This window comes from Plectrocnemia conspersa, unplaced genomic scaffold, assembly GCF_051122295.1.
Source record: "Plectrocnemia conspersa isolate PC_06_02 unplaced genomic scaffold, ASM5112229v1 ptg000008l, whole genome shotgun sequence".
NCBI lineage: Eukaryota > Metazoa > Arthropoda > Insecta > Trichoptera > Polycentropodidae > Plectrocnemia > Plectrocnemia conspersa.
Genome location: NW_028277172.1, coordinates 11,086,791 through 11,111,528, shown reverse-complemented (window position 1 = coordinate 11,111,528; position 24,738 = coordinate 11,086,791). Strand labels below are relative to the sequence as shown.

Sequence of the window (24,738 nt, the reverse complement as noted above, 5' to 3'; positions counted from 1 at the left end):
AAATTTAATTAATCAACAATCAAAGAACCTGTACCAAAATACCATTAAAAACAATATGAAGCTCCGTTAAAATTTAACTGATATTATATTTACCGTCAAATCGATGCATTACATATTTTTTGCTACAATCTCAAACGTATATCATTTATTTAGCGCTTAAGTACTCAATGGGTGTTTCAATTTGAAACCTCATAAAAAAAAACATTACATCACAATTTTCAAGCCAGTATATCAAAACGGCATTACTATGCAATTTTGATATCATTACAGTACGAAATTGTACTGATTGTATTATCCGAAACCGTATCAGGCACACTTGATAATAATCGGGAATACTTTATTAGCCATAGGGTGTTATTAATTTTAAATAGTTAATCAATACCAGAGCTCATGCCTCCGGGGTGTTATAGCGGTTTAAACCAGTAGCTCTAAAACTATGGTTTCAACCGAAAGGGTTGATAGGTAATAATAATTTAAATAGACGCGTGGTTCGCGATTATTTTAAGTACCGATAATAATAATATAAGACCCGTTCGATAGACATACTCAAAAAAAATACATACCTAGATATCTAAAAAAACGATCGTAAATTTTTACGAGCTCGTATCGAGCTTGTAACATAATATATTATAAATTGTATCCAAGGCCGCTCTAAATTGTCATTTAATGCTCTAAATAAAATTGATACACGTATAGTGTTATAACTATTAAATCGTTATTGCGTGCGATTTTTTCTGTATGAAGAATTTTCTTTTAAAGCCTTCGGGTGCCATTAATATTCAAATGTGACGACGTTGAACAAAAAATATGTGTTTATAGTATAAAAGGCGATGCCGCTGCTTTGGTGGTCAGTTAACTTATGGTATTTTTATTTTAATTCGCATTAACGTACCACAATGGTACGAAATTGATATGCGGCCTTAACAATTCTTGCACCGAAGCCGCCGACCAATAAAATTATTTTATTGGTCGTTCAATCGTATTGTGGACTGGTACACTTAATTAAAAACTTAATAAAAAACAGTTATATACAAAATGACCTGTATCATATTCGATACAGTCATAAAACAAACATTTTTTTAGTATATGTAATGTTTTTATGACAGAGACAAAGTGCATAAAATAATTGTTTAACTAAATTTTTATCTCGTGTTAAATGAAAATTATAAAATTAAACAGTCTCCATAGCGATTAAAAAGTGCATGGCACCTTTCTTACTGACTGGAGCTAGTAAAACCAAGTTTCTTCCCCAATATTAACTTTCTATAGAAATTCACCAATACATCGTATTTTCAGCTAGAGGGGTAACCACAATAAAGTTAATTTGTGGAACTAAAAACACCATAGACCACGTAGTATACTGATTCATGATTCGTTTCTATAAGTGAGACTATTCCGTTCATCGTTACTCGGCGATTTTCTTTCACTATTATGGACTTTATTTGAAGAGTCTACTACAAAGCTCACGCCATTACTTAACTTCTTAGCCCACTGTACACTTTCAAGAATGACAGATATGTTTCACCATACTGAATATTTTTTTTCTCGATAATTTAAAAAGGGGTTTTACCCCTTCACTATTCATAAAACTGATTCACTTGTATGTATAATATAAACGTTTTAACCTACGCCTGTGCCACCTTGTTGCGTGCCTGGTTCGTACTGCTACTGTCAGCCACTATTCAAACCATATTTAACACATCTACCAATTTACAGGGCAATCAAATAGTGCTTTGAATTATTATCGCATTTTTAGACTTTCGTTCGACTCTGAACTAAAAGGACTTTGATTTTCTTTATTACCTTTTAAATCTATGTTTTCAAATTTTGGAAAATATGGGCAAAAGCAGTTATTTTATAATAGGTTAAAAAAATAGCTAATTAGAAAAAAATACAGATAATTATTCTAATGCGTTTATCAAGAAAATATTATTACTGACATATGTCTATTTATTTATTTATCCTATGCATCAAGTTTTATACAGTATAACACTTAATACTACCACCGATTTATCTGTAACTGATGTATTTACAAAATACACCTGAGATTGCATCCTATTATATTCGCTACGATGTTTTTATTCTAATTATTACTATTAGCTGAATTAACTCGTATTTAGAGAATTTTTATACTATATATGCACGACCTAGCACAAATTTATTTAATCATTACTGTATTTAACTGTACTAATTTCCTTTCGGTTAGTATGAAATCCGTGTTTTCTATTGTTTGCGACTTAACGCGATTTTTAGCTATGAGCTTAAGAGTGCCCTAGAGAGTCGCGATCACGTCCCTTATTCTTTACTGCCGCGGCCAGATTGTCAGCGCTTGTGAACGCTGCTTTTGCATGAGCCATTTAGCTTCTAAACGAACTTACAAAACAAAATTATGTTTTAACGATAGCTATGAGAAGCTGAAAAACTTTTATGGAATTGTGCTCATCTATTTTAAGTGTGCACAATATTGTTTTTATTTTTTTTAATAGCCATAATGACGCATTGGGGAAACCTCTCAAGGCATTATAAAATAACTCTAGCATAAATAGTGACCATAGCAAAATAAAATTGTGCACTTAAAAGTTGAAAACCACTGCTTGGACAACCCAATACTTATTAATCTACATAAACTTTTAAACGTGTATAATATATAAATATATAGGTACAATATAATATATTGATAAAAAAATTCATAAATTACGAAATTTTCGCTGTGTACAATTTTCATGTGCGCAATTTTTATATTACTGAATCACATATCATATAAACACGATATTTATATTAAAATTACATTATTATTAATTTTTTTATTTACATGATTCTTAACTTATTTAAAATAAAAATAAGCTAAAAAGATGTTATTGTATATAATTTTAGCATCTTATTAAAATTATTTAAATTTAGCAAAATTAAACATAAGTTTGTCCGTGTCTTTTTAATAAAAGCAGATAAAATATGTGTTTGCAATAAAACATTAAAGTTTTACGAATTAATTACGTATTTTATTAATTTTTTTAAGAAAGAGTGACCAATAAAAATTATGAAACTCGAACGATTTTAATACGTATTTTATGCTGCTATTATATTTTAAGTATTTATAACATAATCTTGATAGATAAAATACTGAATTTATAGATGATAGTTATAAACGAGATTAAGATGTCCAAATCAAATATGCAAATATGAAATTTTACTCGTTAATTATGTGAGATACGAGTTTCTTGACACCGTTTTATATACTTATGCCAATCATATGAATCAAAGTTTATTGGTTTACCAAGAAAAATATAACATTAAGATGTTTTTATATTTTTCATTTTTAATATCTAATCCGGAATATTTACTTAGCTTTTAAAATGTATTTAAACATATATGTTTTTATAAATATATGTTTATCGGTATGTAACTTTCCAAAAGAAAAAAGTGGAAAGCCATTACAGCGATTAAATTAGGGACAATTTCTAATATTTATTCGAATATTGTTTATCTAGCTTTATTAATGACGCTCTTAGCACAACTTATGACAATAATTTTATTAATATTTTTAATAAATTAATATTGTGTAATGCTAATATATATATATAATTAATGACACACGTCAAAAAACAATTTATCCATAATTAAAGACGACTTCATCGAGCACGCGCGATCAATAAATCGACCTCGTTAACCACCGCGATTGAATTTCAGTTAACCGTCAGTTTTACCAACATCCTTAAACGCGTTTTACCATTAAAAAATACAAAGTTAAAAAAATTAAGCACCGCAATAAAATCGCTTTTCTTCTCCATCCAACAAGTTCGGCGGCGGTCCGTGCTGTGTGATTTTTACCGACGATAATAATTTATATACATACATATGTATACTCGAACTTGGGTATAGAGCTTCTCTCTTCTTCGGATTATGACGTCTCGCACCGTCGAGACAGTTCTCACTTCATTAGCGCGATGATCAGAGCCGAATAAAAGGTTTAATAGTCGATCGACTCCTAAAAAGTCTCCCGTCACGAATCGGTAATGATCCGCCCAACTATGTCGTGATTGATCGCTCGCCGTCTTTTTGAAGCGCTCGAAACTAATAGCACAGTCATCGAATTAAATTTATGACCAGCTACCGAAAAATAAATCACCAATGGGTGGGAATGCTCGTGATATGTGTTTGAGATTATCGGAATCGATGTTGAACTATTCAGATTAAATATAAGTATACAAAATATGTATATTTTAGATATTATTATGATATTAACTCTGTGACTTGTTTAAAATTACAAAAAAATTCGTACAAAAGTTGTACGCATTAAGACAGAGCATTCCAAGCTTTCCAATTTGTTTGAATGTATGAGTATTACAGACACTATATCAAAACGCAGCAAGGATTTTCACCTTTGCTTTTTAACAAAAAGTAATTTTCTACACCCTCTTATCCATTTAATCTACATTTAAAAAAAATCCCAGTTACATAATAAGAATATTAAAAATAATATTTTTTTAGTAATAAAGTTTGTATACATAGTTACTTTTTAAAACAGAGCATTCCAAGCCTTCAATTTTTTTTAAGTTTGTATTTATTACACAAAGTAACTCAGACGCAGCAAATATTTTCACATTTGCTTTATTAAAACAGAAACACGCTTAACACGTATCATGCATCCATGTGTATTTTTTTATTTATTTATTTTACTTTATACAAGGTTTTTGTATTTTACGGTTACTTATTGACTTTTTTATCCTTTTAATTCCCTTTTGTAAAGTAAAAAATAATTATAAACCAGCAACTTGCACTAAATTTTAATTTATGTATTTTTATGCGCGTCAGTTAATTGGACTGAATCAATTTTAATGTAGCCATGTTTCTTTTTTATAAATTGAGGCTAAGATTAAATACTGCAGAATTATTTCGCTAACTGTGAAAAGTGGTTTATGTTTTTATCTCTGGTATTTGGTTAGAATATCAGTAATTAATTACAGCAAATATTACACACTTGCTTTATTAGAACATAATAAACCTTCTACCTATTCTTATATATTTTACCTTATTTTAAAAAATGTTCAATTATACCCTAAGAGGAGTAAAAATGTTACTTTTTAAGACAATGCATTCCAAGCCTTCCAATGTGTTTTAGTTTATGCGTATTACGCACAATAACTCAGAACGTTTGCTTTATTTGAACAAAAGCAATCTTTCACCTCTTCCTAACTATTTTACCTTATTTTCAAAAAATGCTCAGTTATACTATAAAAAGAGTAAAAATGTTACTTTTTTCCAAGCCTTCCAATGTGATTGAGTATATGCGTATTACATAAACACTTTATAAAAACATAAGCAATCTTATGCCTTTCCTTATAGATTACACATCCTTTTTTTTAAATCTCAGTTACATTGTAAGAATATTAAAAATGTAGCAAAGTTTGTAGGGATCGTTACTTTTTAAGATAAAGTTTAGGTGTATTCGAATTACACACACTAGCTACCAAGGATTTTTACCCTTGCTTTATAAAAACATAAGGAAGTTTTTACCTCCACTTGTTCATCTAAACTACGTCTTAAAAAATGTTATACTCTGAGACGTAAAAATTATAATTTATTTCACGAAAGTTTAATAAATTTAATACATTCTTTAATGCAGAACATTCCAAGCCTTCCAAAATTACTGTTAATATATACTTGACAGGTACTGAAAGAGTAGTTTATGTTCATGTCGGCGTCAGTCGCTTAAAATTCATAATTGCCAATTAAATACAGACATTGAACAATAAAATTTCATTTAAAAACAAATAATTTTTCAAGTTTTAAAATTACAAATATAGCTTAAGTTACTTGCACGTAAGAAACGGTAAGTTGAATCAAGATTATTTAGTTTTTATCAATATTTGGCGTTACCTTTGATATAGTAACACTTAAATTCAGAGCTTAATCAGAGTTTAATAATTTATATTTTAAACACTATGTTCACCCATTGGCGTCCAAAATGTTTCTGTTTTACACTACACAATCACTAATACTAAATGAGTTCCAGTAAAGATAACTAGTTAGAAAAGCTTACTCCTCTTCAGCCGTCTTTTCAAATCGTCTACATTGAGGAGTTTGCTGCCTCGATATTGACGTGCTGCATGAGTCTCATTTAGAGTTTAGCATCAAAACATTTATAGCACTGGTGGCGTCTTTGACACCTAAATCACTATACTCTATTTGCGTTAACACGTTCAGTTCAAGAGCTAACCATTTCATCATTATTCATAATTGAGAAAGATATGGCAAGTTCGGGTTTACTCCTCTACTATTAGCTCTAAAGCACAAGATACGGATATACGCTCGATATACTTATCATTTGATAAATATAAAAAATATAGTAATGATTTTAATATCTATAAATTTGTTCAAAATATAAACAGGGGTTGAACAATTGCCTTTTTCCAAAACTTTTTCATAATTAATTCAAATCTTGGTGCTTTATTTGTATTAATATTAATTACTTAAATAAATTTTTAAAAAATGAGATATTAATGATTAATTTTTTAGTATACGATCAAGTGAAATATTGTATCTCAATTAATTACAAAAAAATCAGATGAATCAAATTTCTGAAGAACCGCCTTCTGATCTATGTATGTAAATATATTAAGAATGGTTCTCTCAAATTAATCACATGTTTATCTATGTCAATAAATCTCAATCCCGCTACGGTAAATTTTAATGCGAAACACTAATGTATGGCTTAAATTTAATCTATATACTGTATAAAATGAATATAAATGTGATATACACATTTTTAAGATCTTTTGTTATAAGTACAATATCACTCACTCATCCAGTTGATAAATTTCTTATCTCACCCCTCTCGATACCGGCAATTTTTCTCACGAGTAACAATATCAATTTGTTTTAATTGCGTTCGTCGATACGAAATGACAAACGCTACACACACACCGGCCGCGTCGAATCGAACCAAAGCTAACGGCGTGTTCTCACGCAACACACTTTGGGAACCGCTGGCAATGTGTGTTCACTCGCTTCGCGGCAAATCGCGATAATGCACGTCAATTAGCGGGGCAATAACGAGAGGGAATTATCTTTGAGAACGGACAACACCTTAACGGCTATAGGGGACGGTTCGATTTTTTAATTTTCCAATCGGAACGCAGCCGCCAACGTGTTAAGTGCTGAGATAATTATTTTCAACAGAATTTGCCGTACTGCCCGGTTAACAATCAAGATTTTATTGCTTTTCCATTACAGCTGCCGGTGTGTTGTGTGAGATTGATGCTGTAAAGTAAATATGGAGCGTAATCATAAAACAGTAAAAAATTATCATTGCTTAATAAATGGGAACAAACTGCCAAAATATATCCGATTCTTCACAACTCGTAAAATTATGGTAGAATTTGCTTTGGGCTATCATAAAAAATAAACAAGTTTACTATGCGTTACATATATGTACACATATGTACAAATTATAATTTGATCATAAATATAATCTGACAATTTGATGAAAAGTAAATTGTATGTGTATCGTTGCATATCAAACTATAATATATAATAATAAACACAAAGTAAATTTATTTATAGTAACACAAAAATAAATAAATATTTTTTATATATTATTGCTACATTTGTAATCGGAACACGTTAATATCGCTTAATTTGCTTATGGTTTAGTTTAACTAAATTTGATAGAACTAAATCGAGTTGCAAAGCTTAATTAAATTTTTTTATGATTATTCTACACTTCGTAGATTTAGATCCTCTTTTTTCCCTTGTATTTTTGACTACATATTTTACATTTTTATCTATTTCATATTTATAAAACCAAGATTTTCTAATTAAAACATTTCTTTTTTCAATAAATATCGAATATTCTACTATAGTATCACATTTAGAAAAATAATAGTAGTATATTCGGTGACTAATATATACAAGACCCGAGTGTGAATTCTAATAAGATTTTTTTAAATGTATATTGTGTCTTAGAGATCGGAAGTAATGATTAATATATAATTTTAATTCCAATCAATTACCACTGGTTTTACCACAGATGAATATCGTGATAACTAATAAAAATTACATCGAGGTATATTTAATATAAACTGTATACATATTTTATATTCATTAATATATTTATCACAGTCTCACTACTTACTTAGAGTCGTTGTTGATTCTGTTTCCACTAAATTAGATTTACAATAAATAATTATTGAAGAAATTTTTATAATACAAGATCCTAAACTAAATAATAATATCAAATAAACCACAAATTTCTGTTACCCCAAATATTTGCCTATCCCTCCGCCATTGCAATTATTTTCGTTACACGTTAACGTGAAAGAGTAAAAAATAATCTATTTAATGTTTATATTTTAGATATTATATATCAATAAATTTATTTAATAAACTTAATTTATTGTTTAGTATTATTATAGTATATATTAAAAACTGACTTTATTTAATAGATAACAAAAAAAATTAGAGATATTTTTCTAATTTCACGATATTCATCCGTGAGATTAGGAAAATCTGAAAAAACTAAATTTATAATAAATGACCGAAATTAAAATTATATAATAATTCCTACTTCTAAGCTTCCACACACGATAGTTTAATTCAAATGTTCATATAAGATTCGATCATTATTAAAAGGACCGATGGTAGATGATAGATTAAAAACTTCAACTAGTTCAGTCGAAAAATGTTAGCTCTAAATATTAATTTGTCATTCTTTGTCGAAGAAATGCATCTATAATATTAAAAATTTAGTAAATGTTAATAACTCGTTAATGCGATAATAAATGTCAACTCGTTAACGCGATAACAAACTAACGGTTACAGCATTTCACTGTTTTAATACTAGGTCAAAGTATTAAAAATTATATTATTTTGCTTAAGAAAAACAGTTGCTTACATGCGCTTGATATATACAATTTTATATTTTGCACATTTATCAAGCAACATCCATTAGTACTTAATGTATGTACATGCTTACACTGATTGATTACCACACTTATATTATTATCCTAACGCGTTACAAGATCACTCCACATTGCACTTTGCATGAAATCATCAACATTATAATAACATCGAACCTTTTATCTGTAACGATGCAAACCGTCTGGAAAACATTACTAGTCACCCATCAGATTTCGCGTGTTTCTATTTTAAAAGCGCATAAACCGAGTTCGACTAACGACTCACAGATAAAGATCGGTCTAACCGGATATAAACAGGGAGGCTGCATTAAACCACCCGCTAAAACAAACAAGAACATTACGTATTTAACCCGTTATCGAGATGTAGAAGCGGCAAGTTGCAAGATGCCGTTCAATACCATACCTATACATATATAATATATATAGTAGGAACACATGTCCACCTACTACTGTTATTATCTCGGCATCTGAAATAATCGATGTGCCTGCAAAAGTACTCCACCCTTGAATGAATAACGATTCAATAAAACGGAACATTAACATATAAGTTTTTCACAATAACTACTATATTGTCATAGACTGAAAATTATGATTCGCAGAACTTTCATCAAGTGATAATTATTGGTATTGCTAATTAAGACTATAAAATCCGTTTGAATAGTACTAGTTCTAGAAGCCACAACTGATATTTCATTAACGATGAAAAATCAATTTATATATTTTAAAGCTTCTACGTATGTACATACATACTACTATAAATAATAATGTTGATAAGGAAACGAGTAACAAATAAAAATAATACGCCATTTGATCGTTACTAATGCAAACGCATAAAATGCATTGAAATCATAAAATATATAATATTTTAACATCGCAATTTATAACCATTATATGATTTTATCATTCAACACTTTACATGTGCATAAAACAGCGTTATATAGCGAACGTTGCCGTAAAGTGTCAAACACAACCTTCCATTAAGCCAAGATTGATTTTTTACGATAAGAGATTCGCAATGGCAATTATAGTTTTGAGACATTCGAGATTTGCCTTTTAGATAGTATTTTATGTTTGGTAAGTCTTAAAACCGAGCTTATTTCGGAAGCTCGCCTTTAAACGAGCGATCATCAATCAACAGTTTTACAGCTATGGTATTTTCCAGATCGGCACGCAAATTGTTCTCTTAAAAGAAGCTTATTTTTTGCGGCGCAATTAAACCGCATATTTGCATACTGATTGGTTAATACGAGAACATCGATTCACTCGTAATTGTCCGGCGATGCTTTGATGTATTGAAAAATAATTTGGCTATAAAAATTGGCGATGAAATATTTATATTGTGTTTTTTCTTCTTTATGACAGAGTGCCCGATAGCGCAGTTTGGCACGGGTCTTTCTGCACAAAGGATTCCCTACGTCTTCCTGCCACTCAAGGGTCAGATAATTCATCCATCTAAGGAGATAAGCTTTCCAGGTAAATATATAAAAAACAAATAGATTTTCTATATTGTAGAATATTTGATTAAATAATATGTAAATATATCAAGCAAAAAATATTCTGACTTAAATTATAGTAAACTTCATTCCGGAAAATTAACAAAAATGTTTCAGTTGTTGTACTTCAAGGAAAAAATATTTATTCAGTCCTATCATTTTACGCTGAAAATTATAGTTTATGATTCTCACTTATTCTACAGAGCGAATAACGATAATAAAGAGGACAAGCAGACCGTAAAGAATGTCTGAAGGACAAAAAATATTATCACGTCTCTGAATCCGATCGCGTGTTCATGATTTAAAATATCGAAAGCTTCATAAAGAAACATCTAATGCATTAAAAAAGTATTATATAATATTTATCGAGATTAAGGTGAAAAAAATCAATAGCAATGCTATTGATTTTTTTAAAGGTAATTTAGAACATAAAAATATATTATTAACTTCCTCAATAAATCGACTACAAATCCGAAAAACATCTCGACGTAATATGAACACTAAAACATTAGATCAATCTATCAAATTAAGTTATGGCAAACACATAATACATTGAATTGCATATTTTACTTATAATATAACGTTTTATTTAATAGGAGTCAGAACCCCAATTTGTGCAGTATCTGGAGCACAGTTCCTCACCCGAAATGGATTCATCGACCTCAGAAACTCCATCGATTCCGATGTACCATTCTCATTATTCAGAGACGAGGGCCGAACATTTCTACAGGTAACAATAATAACTCAATCGCAATTAGATTCCAATTACTCTTTTAACCCATCATTGCCAACACCGAGCATTCAAGAGGCAGATCCGTTTAAAATCTGAAATTACAGGGCAACACCAAGCGACTAAAACTAGTTTAATTTTTTGCGATGATATTATTTTCGTAGTGGACTGGAGAGAGCGAAATCAGAACTCGCATGGAAGGTAGACTCTTGGTGGTCCACCTTCTTTGCAGAGACGTCGGAGCTGGAATTTCCGGTGGACCTAGAGGTCTTCATGGAGTTTTCACGCCGTGTGCTGCCTTTAGAATAGCAGGATCGCCAACTCGTCACATAACTAGTAAATTATTATTTTTGTACTACTTAAACATATAAAATACAGCTGTAGTACATGAGATATTATTTACAGATGTAAGCGAAGTACTCTTCTCACCAGATGCGAGATCTTCAGATGATACAACAACTCCAGGTCTCTCAGTTTCTGAATATATTGCAATAGGGGTCAGTTCCGTACTTTTAGGCTTGATATATGTCGCTTCTATATTTTTATATCTGCATATTAAAAAGAAAAGGAGTAAAAATGAAGCAAATGTAGAAACTGGTAAGAAAAAAGGGGCTAAAGAAAAGAGAAAATCGACTATAATTAAAGATGAAAAGCAAAGTGAGAGAGAGAGACTTCCTGGAAAGATTAATGTTGATGAAGACGGAATCATTAAAAATAATCCTTTATTGGGTATTGGAAGACATTTTCATCAGAGGGATGCGAATGAGTTCGATACTGATTCTGGTAGCTTACCTACAGATGATGCCGAAGAAGTTTCAGATCATGTTCCAGGAGATAACGAAGGATCTTTTATTGTGAGTATTGATCATATTTAGTTAATGTAGTGAAAATATTTGTTTTCTATAAACACATATATTTTATATGAATATAGCAACAAGCAACATCTGTGACTGTGCACCCTATGATACACAACGTGCAAAGAAAACATTATCATAGATCACATCAAGATGAAATGATGCAATTGAGAGAAGATTCTGGGATTGAAAGACATCCGGAAGAAAACGTTTCTATCGTCGAAACGTGCGATTTCCGATACGAAAAGCCTGAAACTGTAAGAGCTATAGGCACTGCCAGAAGAAAGTTGTATTTCAATCCAGCTTATTTCGAACCTCATTTATTAATGGTACGTATTATTATATGATGTAAAAATATGATTATATATCATTATTGCTTATAAATTTGCATTTAATTTTATATAGTCTCCTCCTCCGGCTGCCGTTGAATTCTTAGTAAAAATTCGAGAGGTCATCTCAATTGCCAAACATAAAATGGCTTCTAAAAGATATATGCCGAATCTAATTGGAATTCCGGAAGAAGAGGCTTGTTATTCGTTTGAAAATAATTTCTATAAAGTCGGTAGTCAAAGGAGTAGTGTTGTAAGCTTGAAGCGAGAGAACAATAGGAGAAGGACACACTGTTCCGGTTGTCCGGGATGCGAGGCGATGAATAACCAAGGCATATCTACTTATCTGCCCGACATCAGGGCAGGCCCTTGTCACTCTTGTTCATTGGCTAATGGCTTAAACAAGCAAACTAGTATCAGAAAATGGCTAGAAGGCGTGCCGCTCACAAACTCGACAAGCGCCACACACAGCGTCCATTCAGAATCTAAGATCATTGCAAAGCCTACTTCGAGTGGCAGCGGACTCTTAAACGCTCTTCGATCGTTGCCAAAAGAAAAACAAGAACCTCCTAGAAAGTATTATGATTTTACATCAAGATCACTCTATGCCGAAGACACCACCGAAAATTTTATCTTTAGAAAAAAATCTTCATCAGTCAAGTCTGAACCTTCAAAATTATTCAATAGATACAGCGTGCCTCTACCCACGTTCACAAATATACCTCAGAGGCGCTTCGAACACGAAAGAACAGTAGCTAAGATACTCGATATATCCCCTATAAATCCGATTGAAACAAGAAAAAGTCCGCCGAAAGAAAAATCTGAATTAAATAGAAAAGTTTCAGTACAACACTCAATGCCTGATATGATAAATGAAGCTTTAGCTGTAGATAAAAGTAGAAGATCATCAATGGAAAATGTTCCGAAACAAATCAGCGACGAAGAAAAGCTCATGGAAGAAAAAGAAAAAGTATCAATACAAAAGTTAAACAACATAATTGAAAAGCATAAACAGCTGTTAGATTATGAAACAGATAGTTTAGAAAGATCGCCTCTAAACAAAGGTTTTTCTACTCCTACAGAATACGCAGATGTACCTTCTTCGCAAGCTAGTCCAAGTCTTAGCACAGCTTTACCGATGGATGAAGAAATGACTATGAGAAATGCGATTTATAAACTCAACTCAAGTAGTAGACCACAATCGATTATTTCACAAAAAGAAGTAAAACCAAAGACAAACGATTATGAAATCGTTGATAAAATCACACCACAGAGTGATCGCATAGAAAATAGTTTCGATAATCACATTTACACATTGCCGGAAATACAGCAAGGATCTTTAGTCTCAGAAGTGTATGTCAATAATGGATATAATTTTGGAAGCACTCCAAGTTCACCTACTGAATCCGAATACTCAACTTTTGGAAAAAGAAAGCCTATGATTAGAGGACCAGACGAGCTGCCTGGACATTTGACTATTGAAGTAAAAGATTCGCCTGATAATTACATACAAATTCACGAATCAGATGGATTTGAACCAGATACATTAGATAGAAAACCAACTAAGATAAAGATCAATTCGCCTAATCAATCCGAAAGAACTTTTATTTTGAGTCCATTACCTGAAAGTAATTTAGATATTAAAGCAAGTGGTATTTTTAAAAACACTCAAAACGGAGAGCATTTAAAAAATATAGATTTTACTAATTTAAGAGCGTTGTATGAACCTAAATCGCCACAGATGGAGAAAAGTAAGATTCAGTCAAATTGCCCTACTCCTAAATCAGTAGATTCTAGAGACTATGAGATCATAGATAATAATATAAATTTAGATAGTGAAGAAGGTAGGTTATTAACTCTTGAATCTAGGCATTGTAGAAGGCAAAGGCAAGTGAGTTCTTCTACTGCAAAAGGGCACTCAATCCTAATCCCGCCTGATGTAATACCCCCGATTCCTCCTGAAGATCGCATCCCTCTATACGAATACCCTAAGCCCCCGAGGAAAGTTAGCAACGACCATTTGGCACCTCCATTGCCGCCAAAAAACGAGAGTGGCAGAAGCCCCATTTCGAGGAAAACAAAGTACAATGAAATAATTAATTTCAAAGACACAAAGACAGTTACGAATACAACAGGACTCACAAGGAGTCCATCGGGTGCTTCTGTCCATAGCGAACAATCCTCGGACTACGAACACATCAATCCGGTTGAAGAAGCTAAAAAAAATAGTGCTAAGGACGATCAAATTAAGTCAGTCAATAAGATAAATTTTAGAGAACATCAGACGCCTAAAGCGGGTAAGAAGTTAAAGAATCCATTTTCGCCGAGGAAGGCTACTAGGGAAAGTATCAAGAAATCTTGGAGGCGAGCGATGAGTCAACACAAAGAAGACTCTGGATACTTGAGCACGGATTCCAACGATTCTAGAGGTACAGCAAAGAAGAAAATAAAAGATAGAATCAATGGAAGCGACACAGACGGATCTGACGACGCACAGAGTGAATCTGGAGCTGAGAGTATAGAGACTCATTCAGTGTTCTTCGGGAGTCTCAGAAAAGTATCTTTAATAGCTGGATCGATAGACAGTGGTACAGGTTCAGATCTGAGACTCTGTGAAGTGCATCATAGTGAGATCGACAACTGTCATGTAGAAGAGTGTGCAAATGTGACTTTTGGTAGAAAACTCTCATTCGAAAATAGTTTAAATGGTAAAAACGCTACTCGTGTCAACTGTTAGTGCAATATTTTTTTTCAATAATGGAAAAATGCAATAAATATTTTGTGCAATATCTTTAATTAATTTTATATTTTTTATATTAAATATTAATATATTTTAATAAAAATTAGATCTACTATTTTTATATGTTAATTACTTTTAAGATAGTTTTAGTATGTCGTGCAATTTTAAGCAAACTCCCATTATATATCACGAATTTATTTTTTGTTATATACACACACATGTTTAGATCATTTCATAATTAAAATATACATATAGTTATTTTATTATAATTCCAGATAAATATTTTATAAAAAATTTCAAGCAATATTTTTGTGTTATATATTTGGGATGTTTGTTAATTGTGATAACAGGCCGGCAGTGCAATATTAGTTAAGGATTATATTTTATCGAACAATGTTGTAATATATTAGATAAGATACATGTTCAATGTTTGTTTACAGTGTACTTAATTTTAATGATGCAATATAGCTATGTAAGAAAAATTATGTTACGTAATATTAATTAAACAACGCAATAAACCGTTTCTTATATCTAATTATAAAATAATATACCTTACGTTTTTGTTACATTATATTTAATTACGCGGCTAGAAGCCAAAATTAGTTAAAAGACCGATGCCTACATAAAGGCGTTTAATCAATATTTGTCTGTAAATGATTTTATTTTTATATTGTATTATTTTTATAATAAATTATATATTTATCATGTTATTTACGTGGTCCACGTCGTTGTAAATATATAAAGGACCACTTCTAGCTTCCTCGTACCTGCCAAATGTAAAAAATAGATAATTAAGAAAAAAATATTAAATAGGGTTACAAGTTCAATAAACGGCAAAGTTTCAAAAATTATTATTTTTCAATAATATATATATTTAGATGATCATAATTATTTTTAGATCTTTGTCTCTGGACTTGACCCTTGCCGATAGTGAATTTATTATAAGGTTGTGGTTTCTTAATGTGAACGGGATATTATTTTTGGGGTATATAATGGAGCAGGCTCGTTAAAGTTTCACATAAATTTTATACGCCTATAATGTTATTTTTGAATACATACTAAACGTTTTTTTTTTAATAATAATATAATAATATATACTGTTATTGTCTCGTATATGTTTTAAATGCAATATTTATATTGTGCAATATTTTCTGTATTTCTAGTGCAATATTTTATCAATAAAGAATTGAAAATACAGTACATGTCTTTCCATTTTAACATAATACCATTTAATAATTTTCCCACATCTAAAAGAAAGTATGTGCACAATCTGAGAAGTGGGTTAAATCAATTAATCATACATATGAAAGTGAAATGTTAGTTTACTGATGACGCTAAGGGTGCTACGTTCACAGCAATACATAAATTTCTATTATTTGCTTGTAGATTAAAATCTTAATACAATTCATATTAACATGTATACATTCATACAATATTAAACTATTAAAACAAAAATTCGAAAGCACAAAACACGATCTTAAATAGATGGTGTGAAAACAAAACTCAACTGCTTAGTTCAAAGATTATATGCTAAATATATTTTTTTAAGAACTGGCAATTTACGTAATCCAGTGATTTTAAAGCATGTGTACATAATCTGTAAAATCAAATAAAAAAAATGATTGAAGCTGAGAAATATTATATATTAAAGTTTGAACTTCATTATAGAAAATGTATGTTCATATTTATAAGTTTTAGCATAAGCAAAAATTTTGAAGATTCCAGAATTAACCATAATATATAATATTGTATAAATTGCATATTTCTTTTCGACGGTGTAATGCTTATAAATCAGGATTACACCATAGATTTATTATATCCAGCTGGATTCACTCGTGAACTATCAATATCTACTAAAAATGGATCTCGGATTATCTATGAACTTTTTTTTAATATTATTATTAAGTCAGCAAATCTAAGAGAAAATTTATCAATCAAAGTTTTGAGTATTTTAGCATATTCTTCAAATCTGGTATCATCATTGTCGGAATGTGATCAACTGTTTTATTCAATAAATATTGTTAAAACACAGACAGTTTTAATAGTTTTAACCAGCACGATAGACAATTGGTATAAGTCGCTGACTAATAACCTAAAAGACCTGAGTTCGAATATCATTTGAACCATAGAATTTTTCAATTTAAAAAAAATGTGTTAAAAATAATAACAACTAAATCATGATGTTATACAAAATGTAAATACAAAATTATATGGCCAATTATAATTATATAATATTTTAGATTCCACACTCCCACAGTGCACATTTTCTAGAACCTGACTATGATAAAACATATTCTGATTTAAGGTCTTATAAATTGGCTGTAATTAAGTTCTTTTCTATGACATTTTTGTGATATTTCTGTGGATTTTTCACGATTTTTTTAACATCTTTTCTCGCTGTATTAAACAATATATTGATAATAAATTGCAATCATCATACAAATTAAATTATTTTTTACTGCTCCACCTTTTGTATTTTTTAAGTTATATACAGTTCAAAGTTATACTGATAACAGTTTATATTATAAACGTTGATAAATTGATGTTTTACGACTTAATATGACTCTATGGCATCTCCCTTTTGCGTCTCTCTTTTGTGACTAAATATCACATATTTTATAATATAATGATTTAGTTCTGGCGAATTTGCAAGATAAGTGACACCCACGAAATATGTTACGCCTCAAAATAAAAATGACTTAGATAGCTACTTAGGCTATCGGTGACCTAAGGGTAGAAGGACAATAGTATTATGCGCAGAGTAGAATGTATTGCTAGCGCGCGTCTTTTCCAATTAAAGAGTAGTTTTTCAGAGATACGTCTCGGGACGGATGTTCTAGTAGGTGATTCGTGTAATTTTTTTATTAATATATAACTGACTGATCACGTATCATGTGTCAATTGTCTACGTATCGGAGCCACCTTTTCACGTATATAATTACAGGGCGCCGTATTTTACGGTATTAAGCTCGAACAAAACCAGTTATTTGAGTCAACACAGTCATTAGGCGCATCATGACGTACAATTACAATTTAATATCGATCATTAAATCGATGTATGTATGTATGTGAGCTTCGGTACGATACAACCGTATCGGTTCGGCGAATGTGGAAAAAAAATCGGCGAATGCTTTCAATAAAACAAACCGTATAATTTGGCGCCGTACTCGTTAGCGTCCAATCGGAAGTCAATTTTTTTTTATAAATAAGATATTTTGCTGTATTTTTGATTCTCAGGACGGCAAGGTTGAATTAGAATGTCTTAATAGAGTGTTTAAAAAATTTACAAATGTGTTGAAAGATGTGGAAAAAATGATATTTACCTTGCTTTATATTTTATATCTGACAATTTAATATATGCAGGTTTTCAACTCACATATGTATAATATAATATCAACTTATTAAGCTGTAATTTAAAATCATTTTAAATATAACTGAAGATATTGAATAAAGATAACTAATCAAGTACTTTCAAGACTATTTTAACTAAATTATTTTTGTTAAGAGAAAGTCAACATAAAAAATAATCAATATAAATATACTGATGAAAACATACTGTTTTAATATGCTGCTTTCTATTGTACGTTCAATTATATTTTAAAGATTAAAAATAATTTTCAATCATCTCAGAGAAGAGCATAAAACATTTTAATTCCAACCCAACGCCCATAATAATTTTACGACCGTCGAAAAATTGAATCAAACTACTCACGTATACATCATTTTTCGATCTGAATAACTGTTAAGCGCAAACCTGAGCAATTGCCACGCGTCGATATAATATAATATTATGCGAAAAGCATAACTATTAGCGATATAAAAGCTCCATGAACCGAGCCAACGTGTTACATCCGTCTGATTTTTTCATCCTAAATTTGCCTCAGATTTGATTGTTAATTAAAATCTAAGACTGAACCCGTCCGATCCGTAACCATATATTTTGAGCAATGCGAATTGTCTCGGTAATACACGTAATCAATCGCACGAGACGTAATGATATGAGATTAAGGCTAATAATGGAACCGTTCTAAACACATACTTTTTATTATGGACGTATACACGTACATAGATATAGCACATACCTGTACCTACGTATGTCAGACTGAGTGTGTATTATTAAAAATTCTTTGCACCCTGGGTGTCTATCTGGATTATTTCTAGGAGCTATTTTTTTCGTTACTGTTTTAATTCGATAGACTATAAAATTTTATTATACGATAATTTTAGGTATTATTAAAAAAAATAAGGTGCTATTTTTTTCGAAATATCTAGTTTCGAATTATATTTAATGGTACCTACAATATAAAAATACACAAACCCAGTTTTACGTTAAAATTTAATTTCTTTAATGCTGTTTTTAACATGCATATACACGGTGAGAAAAAACCTTATTGACTGTTGTTATTTCATTGCGAAACATTAATAATATACACAAAATAAAAGTATTCGATTAAATTTTAGTCATTTGAAAAGATAACTGAACAATTTTTTTTTGTGATATCTTGGCAAGTTTTACAGAAAAGAATGTTTCACTTAAACTTGACACACATTATTCAGATGTATTTATCCATTTTAAACAAAATCAACTTCTCGGACAATTCCCGGCTTTTGTGCCGTTTTATGTCTCGGAAATTGTAATTTTCTAATAAAAAATATGTCTGAAATTAACCCAACTCTATTACTAGAAACGTTTGTAGCGTTGAAATAAAAAAACGATACAATAATAAATAAGCAGCTTATTGTTAAACCACATTTTTAACAAAAGCCTGAATTAAAATTTTTATTTTTTTGCGAAAGCTCAAAAAAAATATTTTTGAAATTGCTTAAAAATATTAGTTGAATAATGTGAAAGATTTATTAAATCATTTTTTTCTAACTTAAGAATCTGATTTAGATATCATTATTATAGGTTATACTGATGACGATTCAATTAATATGCCGTTGAAAATCAAAAAATAATTAAGGTACAACTAAAAAACCACCGGTAAAAAAAAGGAATCTAAAATATCTACGAAAATTAGAAATAAACTATCTGAACTTATTTTGCCTATCAAAAATAAAACTATTTTTATTATACAATTTTACAATTGTATTTTTTGTAATTATTATAAAACTAATATAAATATACAAAATATATGCCTTTTGATTTAATTATTTTATTAACTTTATAAGTATGATTTTATATAAATATATTAACGAAATTCATAAAAATTATATTTTACTAATAAGTAAATTATTAGACAGCTTCCCGAGATTCTAAAGCCGAGAATTACTAGTAATCAAGGGGGAGAATAAAGAAACCCTAGTTGCAATGCAAATTGGGGAACTTGATTTTTTTTATAAAATGTATGAACCATAATTATTCCATCTAAAAAATATTATTTTATGTTACACTCCTTGAACCGAAATAGATTTCAGGGTCAAACCTATTGGCTAGGTAAACATAAAATCAACCTAATCAAAAATCGAAATATTCGCGATTGATAGTACATCAATTTACATTTTTTCAATCAGAAATTCTGTATATTATTGCAAAATTTAAAAGTAAAAACGTTGCGGTAAATGTAGATAAATTAAATAACACAGAACTTCATCCATTAACTTTCAAGCATTTTTACGGGTGTTTGTTATTTTGATATTTCCATTTGGAAAACCGCAATGATTCACAGATTAAGAAACTAGGGGGGAAAGCTACATATCGGATAAATTACTGCCGTCATTAAGTTTATTAAAATTATTAAAAATATATAATATAATATGCACTCACCAAATTTTTCGGCGTCCATTTTCTGCATTCAACTGTCACTGGCACATTTATTTTTTAATTACACTTTTAAACCACACTATATCACCATTTATTTTTATTATTTACACTTTTCATCTATTATAATATTTTTTTAAGTAATACGTATAAAAACACTCGTCAATATGAAGAGGAATTTCACAATTTCCGCACATGTATGGTGATCTTTCCTTATTCCACATGTAGAACAAACACAAATCACATATTTCTCCGCACTTTTTATTTTTATTGCCTGATGATTTTTTAGCTTATCCGAAAGCCTTTTTGCTGGTTCGACAGCAGAACTGGTTAAATGTCTTCGGAATCGATAGATTTCACTGAATTCTGCAACTATCCTTTAGCCTTACTCAAAAGAAAATTTAATTTTCTGTTACGATTCAAATTTTGATAGACACTGATCGAATAAAACAATGCGCATTGAAATAAATGAAAAACACACATTTTTTTGTTTATTCCATTGTTTTTCAAAATATTATGTAACTATGTATTAATCGGCGCCATTCATGTATAATTAATACGTTTTACCTGATCCAATCAAACGACACATCTCGCGCGTATGTTTGACAGGGCTGAACTTAACCGATGTTAAAATGTTTTATATATATAATACATATACGTTATTCGATTTATTTTAAGTAAAAGAACAATATTATTAAGGTTAAAATAAAAATAAAATCATTTCTTTTGAAAAAGATCGAAACATGGTGATATATGTACATAGTGGTACATCGCAGCCTCTACACATGCTTCTCAATAAAGTCTATACCTTCTGTAAGTTTCACTTTTTAGAGGTATATGTTCTCGGGAATTATTAGTCAAAAAGCTTGATGGTCTCCCACGGTGTTTCCGCGAACAAAACTTGCCGATTAACTGATTTGCTAGAGATATCTATCCTAAAGGTTAATTTAAAATTCAGATCAAATCACCCCCAATGTATATATCACACAGTAAAAATATGTCTTTATAACTCAAATTGACCGTCAAAATCCTTAAAGTTTTGTTACAAATTCAACTTATCTCACACACGACACTTCAAACATACAACACGTCTTATTTTAAACTCAACTGCCACTTTTAAGTTTAATCGATAAAGTAGGTAAATGTTTTATCGTAATACCCAATAATAATTATAGATGGCAGTAGTGAATAAAATTTAGAAACGTAATTCCCACTGATATTTTTAAGGCAATTTCGAAAGTGGGAAACCGTATTCCCACCGGCACGAAAGGATACGGATATACATATGTGCGTTTGGTAATAGTTTATTTTTTAGCACATTTATACAAATAAAAAATATATAAATGTTTTGAAAAAAGAAATCGGAGTAATGATGACAAGTATATCGAACGTATATCCGTATCGTGTGCTTTAGAGCTAATAATAGGGGCGTAAGCCCAAACTTGCCATCTCTATCTAAATTATGAATAATGATGAAATGGATAGCTCTCGAACTGACTGTGTCAACGCAAATAGAGTGTAGATACTTACATTTACATTTTTTTCAGAAAATCGGCTTAAAAATCTCGGATGCCTTTAACCAATAAAAAGATTACTCACCTTAAAAAATCAATAGTTAATAATAGAATGTGAAACTTACTGTGGTGTTTTATTTTGTAAAAACACTAGTTTTTTTTAGTTATTCATTAAACGATTTGAAAAATAAGGGAGGTTTAAAATACCCATCAGAAGATCATCAGTATTTGCTTAAAAACTGAAATTTACATAAAACGTATTATAAGTTTAACTATAGTTAATTCAGTGATAAAATGAAATAAAAACTAAATTGTTAATATGGTATTAAGATCTATATGACCATATGTTTGACCAATCTCCAATGAAAAACCATTTAATACAATTCATTAAAGCAATTTCTGAAAATTATTTAGATGTTAGAATACATTTTATAGCAAAAAGTTTTATAAATATAAAAAGTAAACGTAATTATTAAAATAAACTAATCTTTTTTAATGGTCTGTAATTTTGGAAAGATAATATTTACATGTAGTGTATAAATAAAATTATTATTTAAAAAATCAATTTAAAAAAAACTGTAGGTAGTGATTAAAATCACTACCTACAGTTTTTTTTAAATTGACACCTACAAACAAATATACTTGCTGTCAATCTTTATCTACTACATAGCAGCAGCTTGCTTTTGAAAAATAACCTATATAGATATCTAACCAAATCTTTTTTTTTAATTGGTATATCTCAATAATGAGTTTTTGCAATTAGTGACTTTTGTCAGTACAGAGGCGGTATATTGTATATTTATGAAGATATTTTTTCAGTTTTCTTTTTAATTACTGATTTTAATATATAATATTATAGCAGAAATAAATATTTTTTTAAATAATTGTATTCTTTTATTTAAATGAAATAAAACTAATTGATATTCTCGAAGGAAATACGATGGAGCATCGGAAACGAACGCGTGTGAATAAATCTACAATAATATATTGTATAATTAAATTTTGTTTTCGGAATGCAATATTACATATTATGTAAGTTACATTTGTTTATTTTTATTTGAAAATAATTATAATAATAAAAAAAATATATATTTTTCGACGCCAAATTGGCGCTGCAAATGGTTTCAATTTTTATATGCGTTTTTGTACGGAACGGCCATTCTACTTTATTCTCTGTTCTGTGCGTTTAATAAATTCAAATCAAAATATATAATGAATATTATACTAAACATATAAAATTGGAAAATTCAAAATAAATATATGTAGAGGATCTTATGAAACCCGCGTTAATTTTCGTGACCAAAAATGATTATTTATCAACAATTGAGAGAAACAAGACAATTTAGTGTAAAGGATGGGACCACACAAAGGACCTCGTTACGACTATAAAAAAAGTCACATAAATAACACGAACGGTGCATTGACAGAATATTTCTTTGTTGTGAAACAGTCACAGGAAACAATATATCACCGGAAGACAAAATGCTACGTTGCACAATTTGACCTCAAGATGTTCATCAAGCAAATGTCACTTTCTAAAGGCGTATATATATTAGCTGCGAAGTTACAACTCATATATGTACATATTTCATTTTTTTATTTATAAAGCATATGATTGCAACTTTCAGAAGGACTGTTAGAAGGAATTCTTAAATTACATATTATTTAATAGGTATCGTTTTTGAACCTTGACCTCTTTGAATGATTAGGCTCGCTTCCATCGCGTTCTCGCAAGGCCTAACTAGGCGCTTATAATGCGGCAATTATTTATTTTACGATGTGCAAACACTCCTTTATGCGATCTTTACCGTGCAAAGCCGAAGGGTGCTTCTTTGTCGGTGATGAATGCCCGATCGTAAATTATCCGAGTAATAAGACTCGCATCTGTGCTATGCCAGGATTTCCAGTGCAATCAATGCCCATGCACAATGGACCAATGAAAGATGAGTTAAAATCCTCGCCTGGGGCTTCCGTATGTACAAAGTTATCTGGATACTATGCTAAGGTTGTAATTTATTCGTTATGCTGGCAAGAATGCTATCAAAAAGGGTTTAACTCCTCATGAGATTAGATAAATGGTGTTACAATACAACACTTGATCCTAGAAAATGACTTAGATATTTTTATTCATTGGGACTTATTTTATCGAAATAAATATTCGTTAGGCAATTTATATCAAAATAACCAGGTACATATTTATGCTACGCCATTTCATGTGTTTGTCAACACACATGTGTAAATTTAATAGTTTATAGTGTCTATTTATAATTTATTACGCTATAAATAGTAGTGATCTCCTATTAAAATAGGGATCTATGAATCACCTGAGCTATCTGAACGCATTCATTGAGATGTCACATTGTTGGCTTATCGAGATCGAGAGACAAGGAAGCTTGTTT

The 24,738-nt window shown here is 30.1% G+C and overlaps 1 protein-coding gene across 2 annotated transcripts in view; it reads left to right on the top strand.

Moving 5' to 3' along the window:
* LOC148232978 (uncharacterized) overlaps positions 1–16,216 on the top strand; it is an 82,829-nt gene extending 66,613 nt beyond the window's left edge. For both annotated transcript variants that reach the window (XM_088191014.1, XM_088191015.1), the window contains 6 exons: positions 10,281–10,391; positions 11,008–11,141; positions 11,306–11,477; positions 11,547–11,995; positions 12,073–12,324; positions 12,401–16,216. In XM_088191014.1, coding sequence (XP_088047140.1) covers positions 10,281–10,391; positions 11,008–11,141; positions 11,306–11,477; positions 11,547–11,995; positions 12,073–12,324; positions 12,401–15,061 — 3,779 coding nt within the window. In that variant the 3' untranslated portion in view covers positions 15,062–16,216. The remainder of the gene's footprint in view (positions 1–10,280; positions 10,392–11,007; positions 11,142–11,305; positions 11,478–11,546; positions 11,996–12,072; positions 12,325–12,400) is intronic.
* The last annotated feature ends 8,522 nt before the right edge of the window (positions 16,217–24,738 follow it).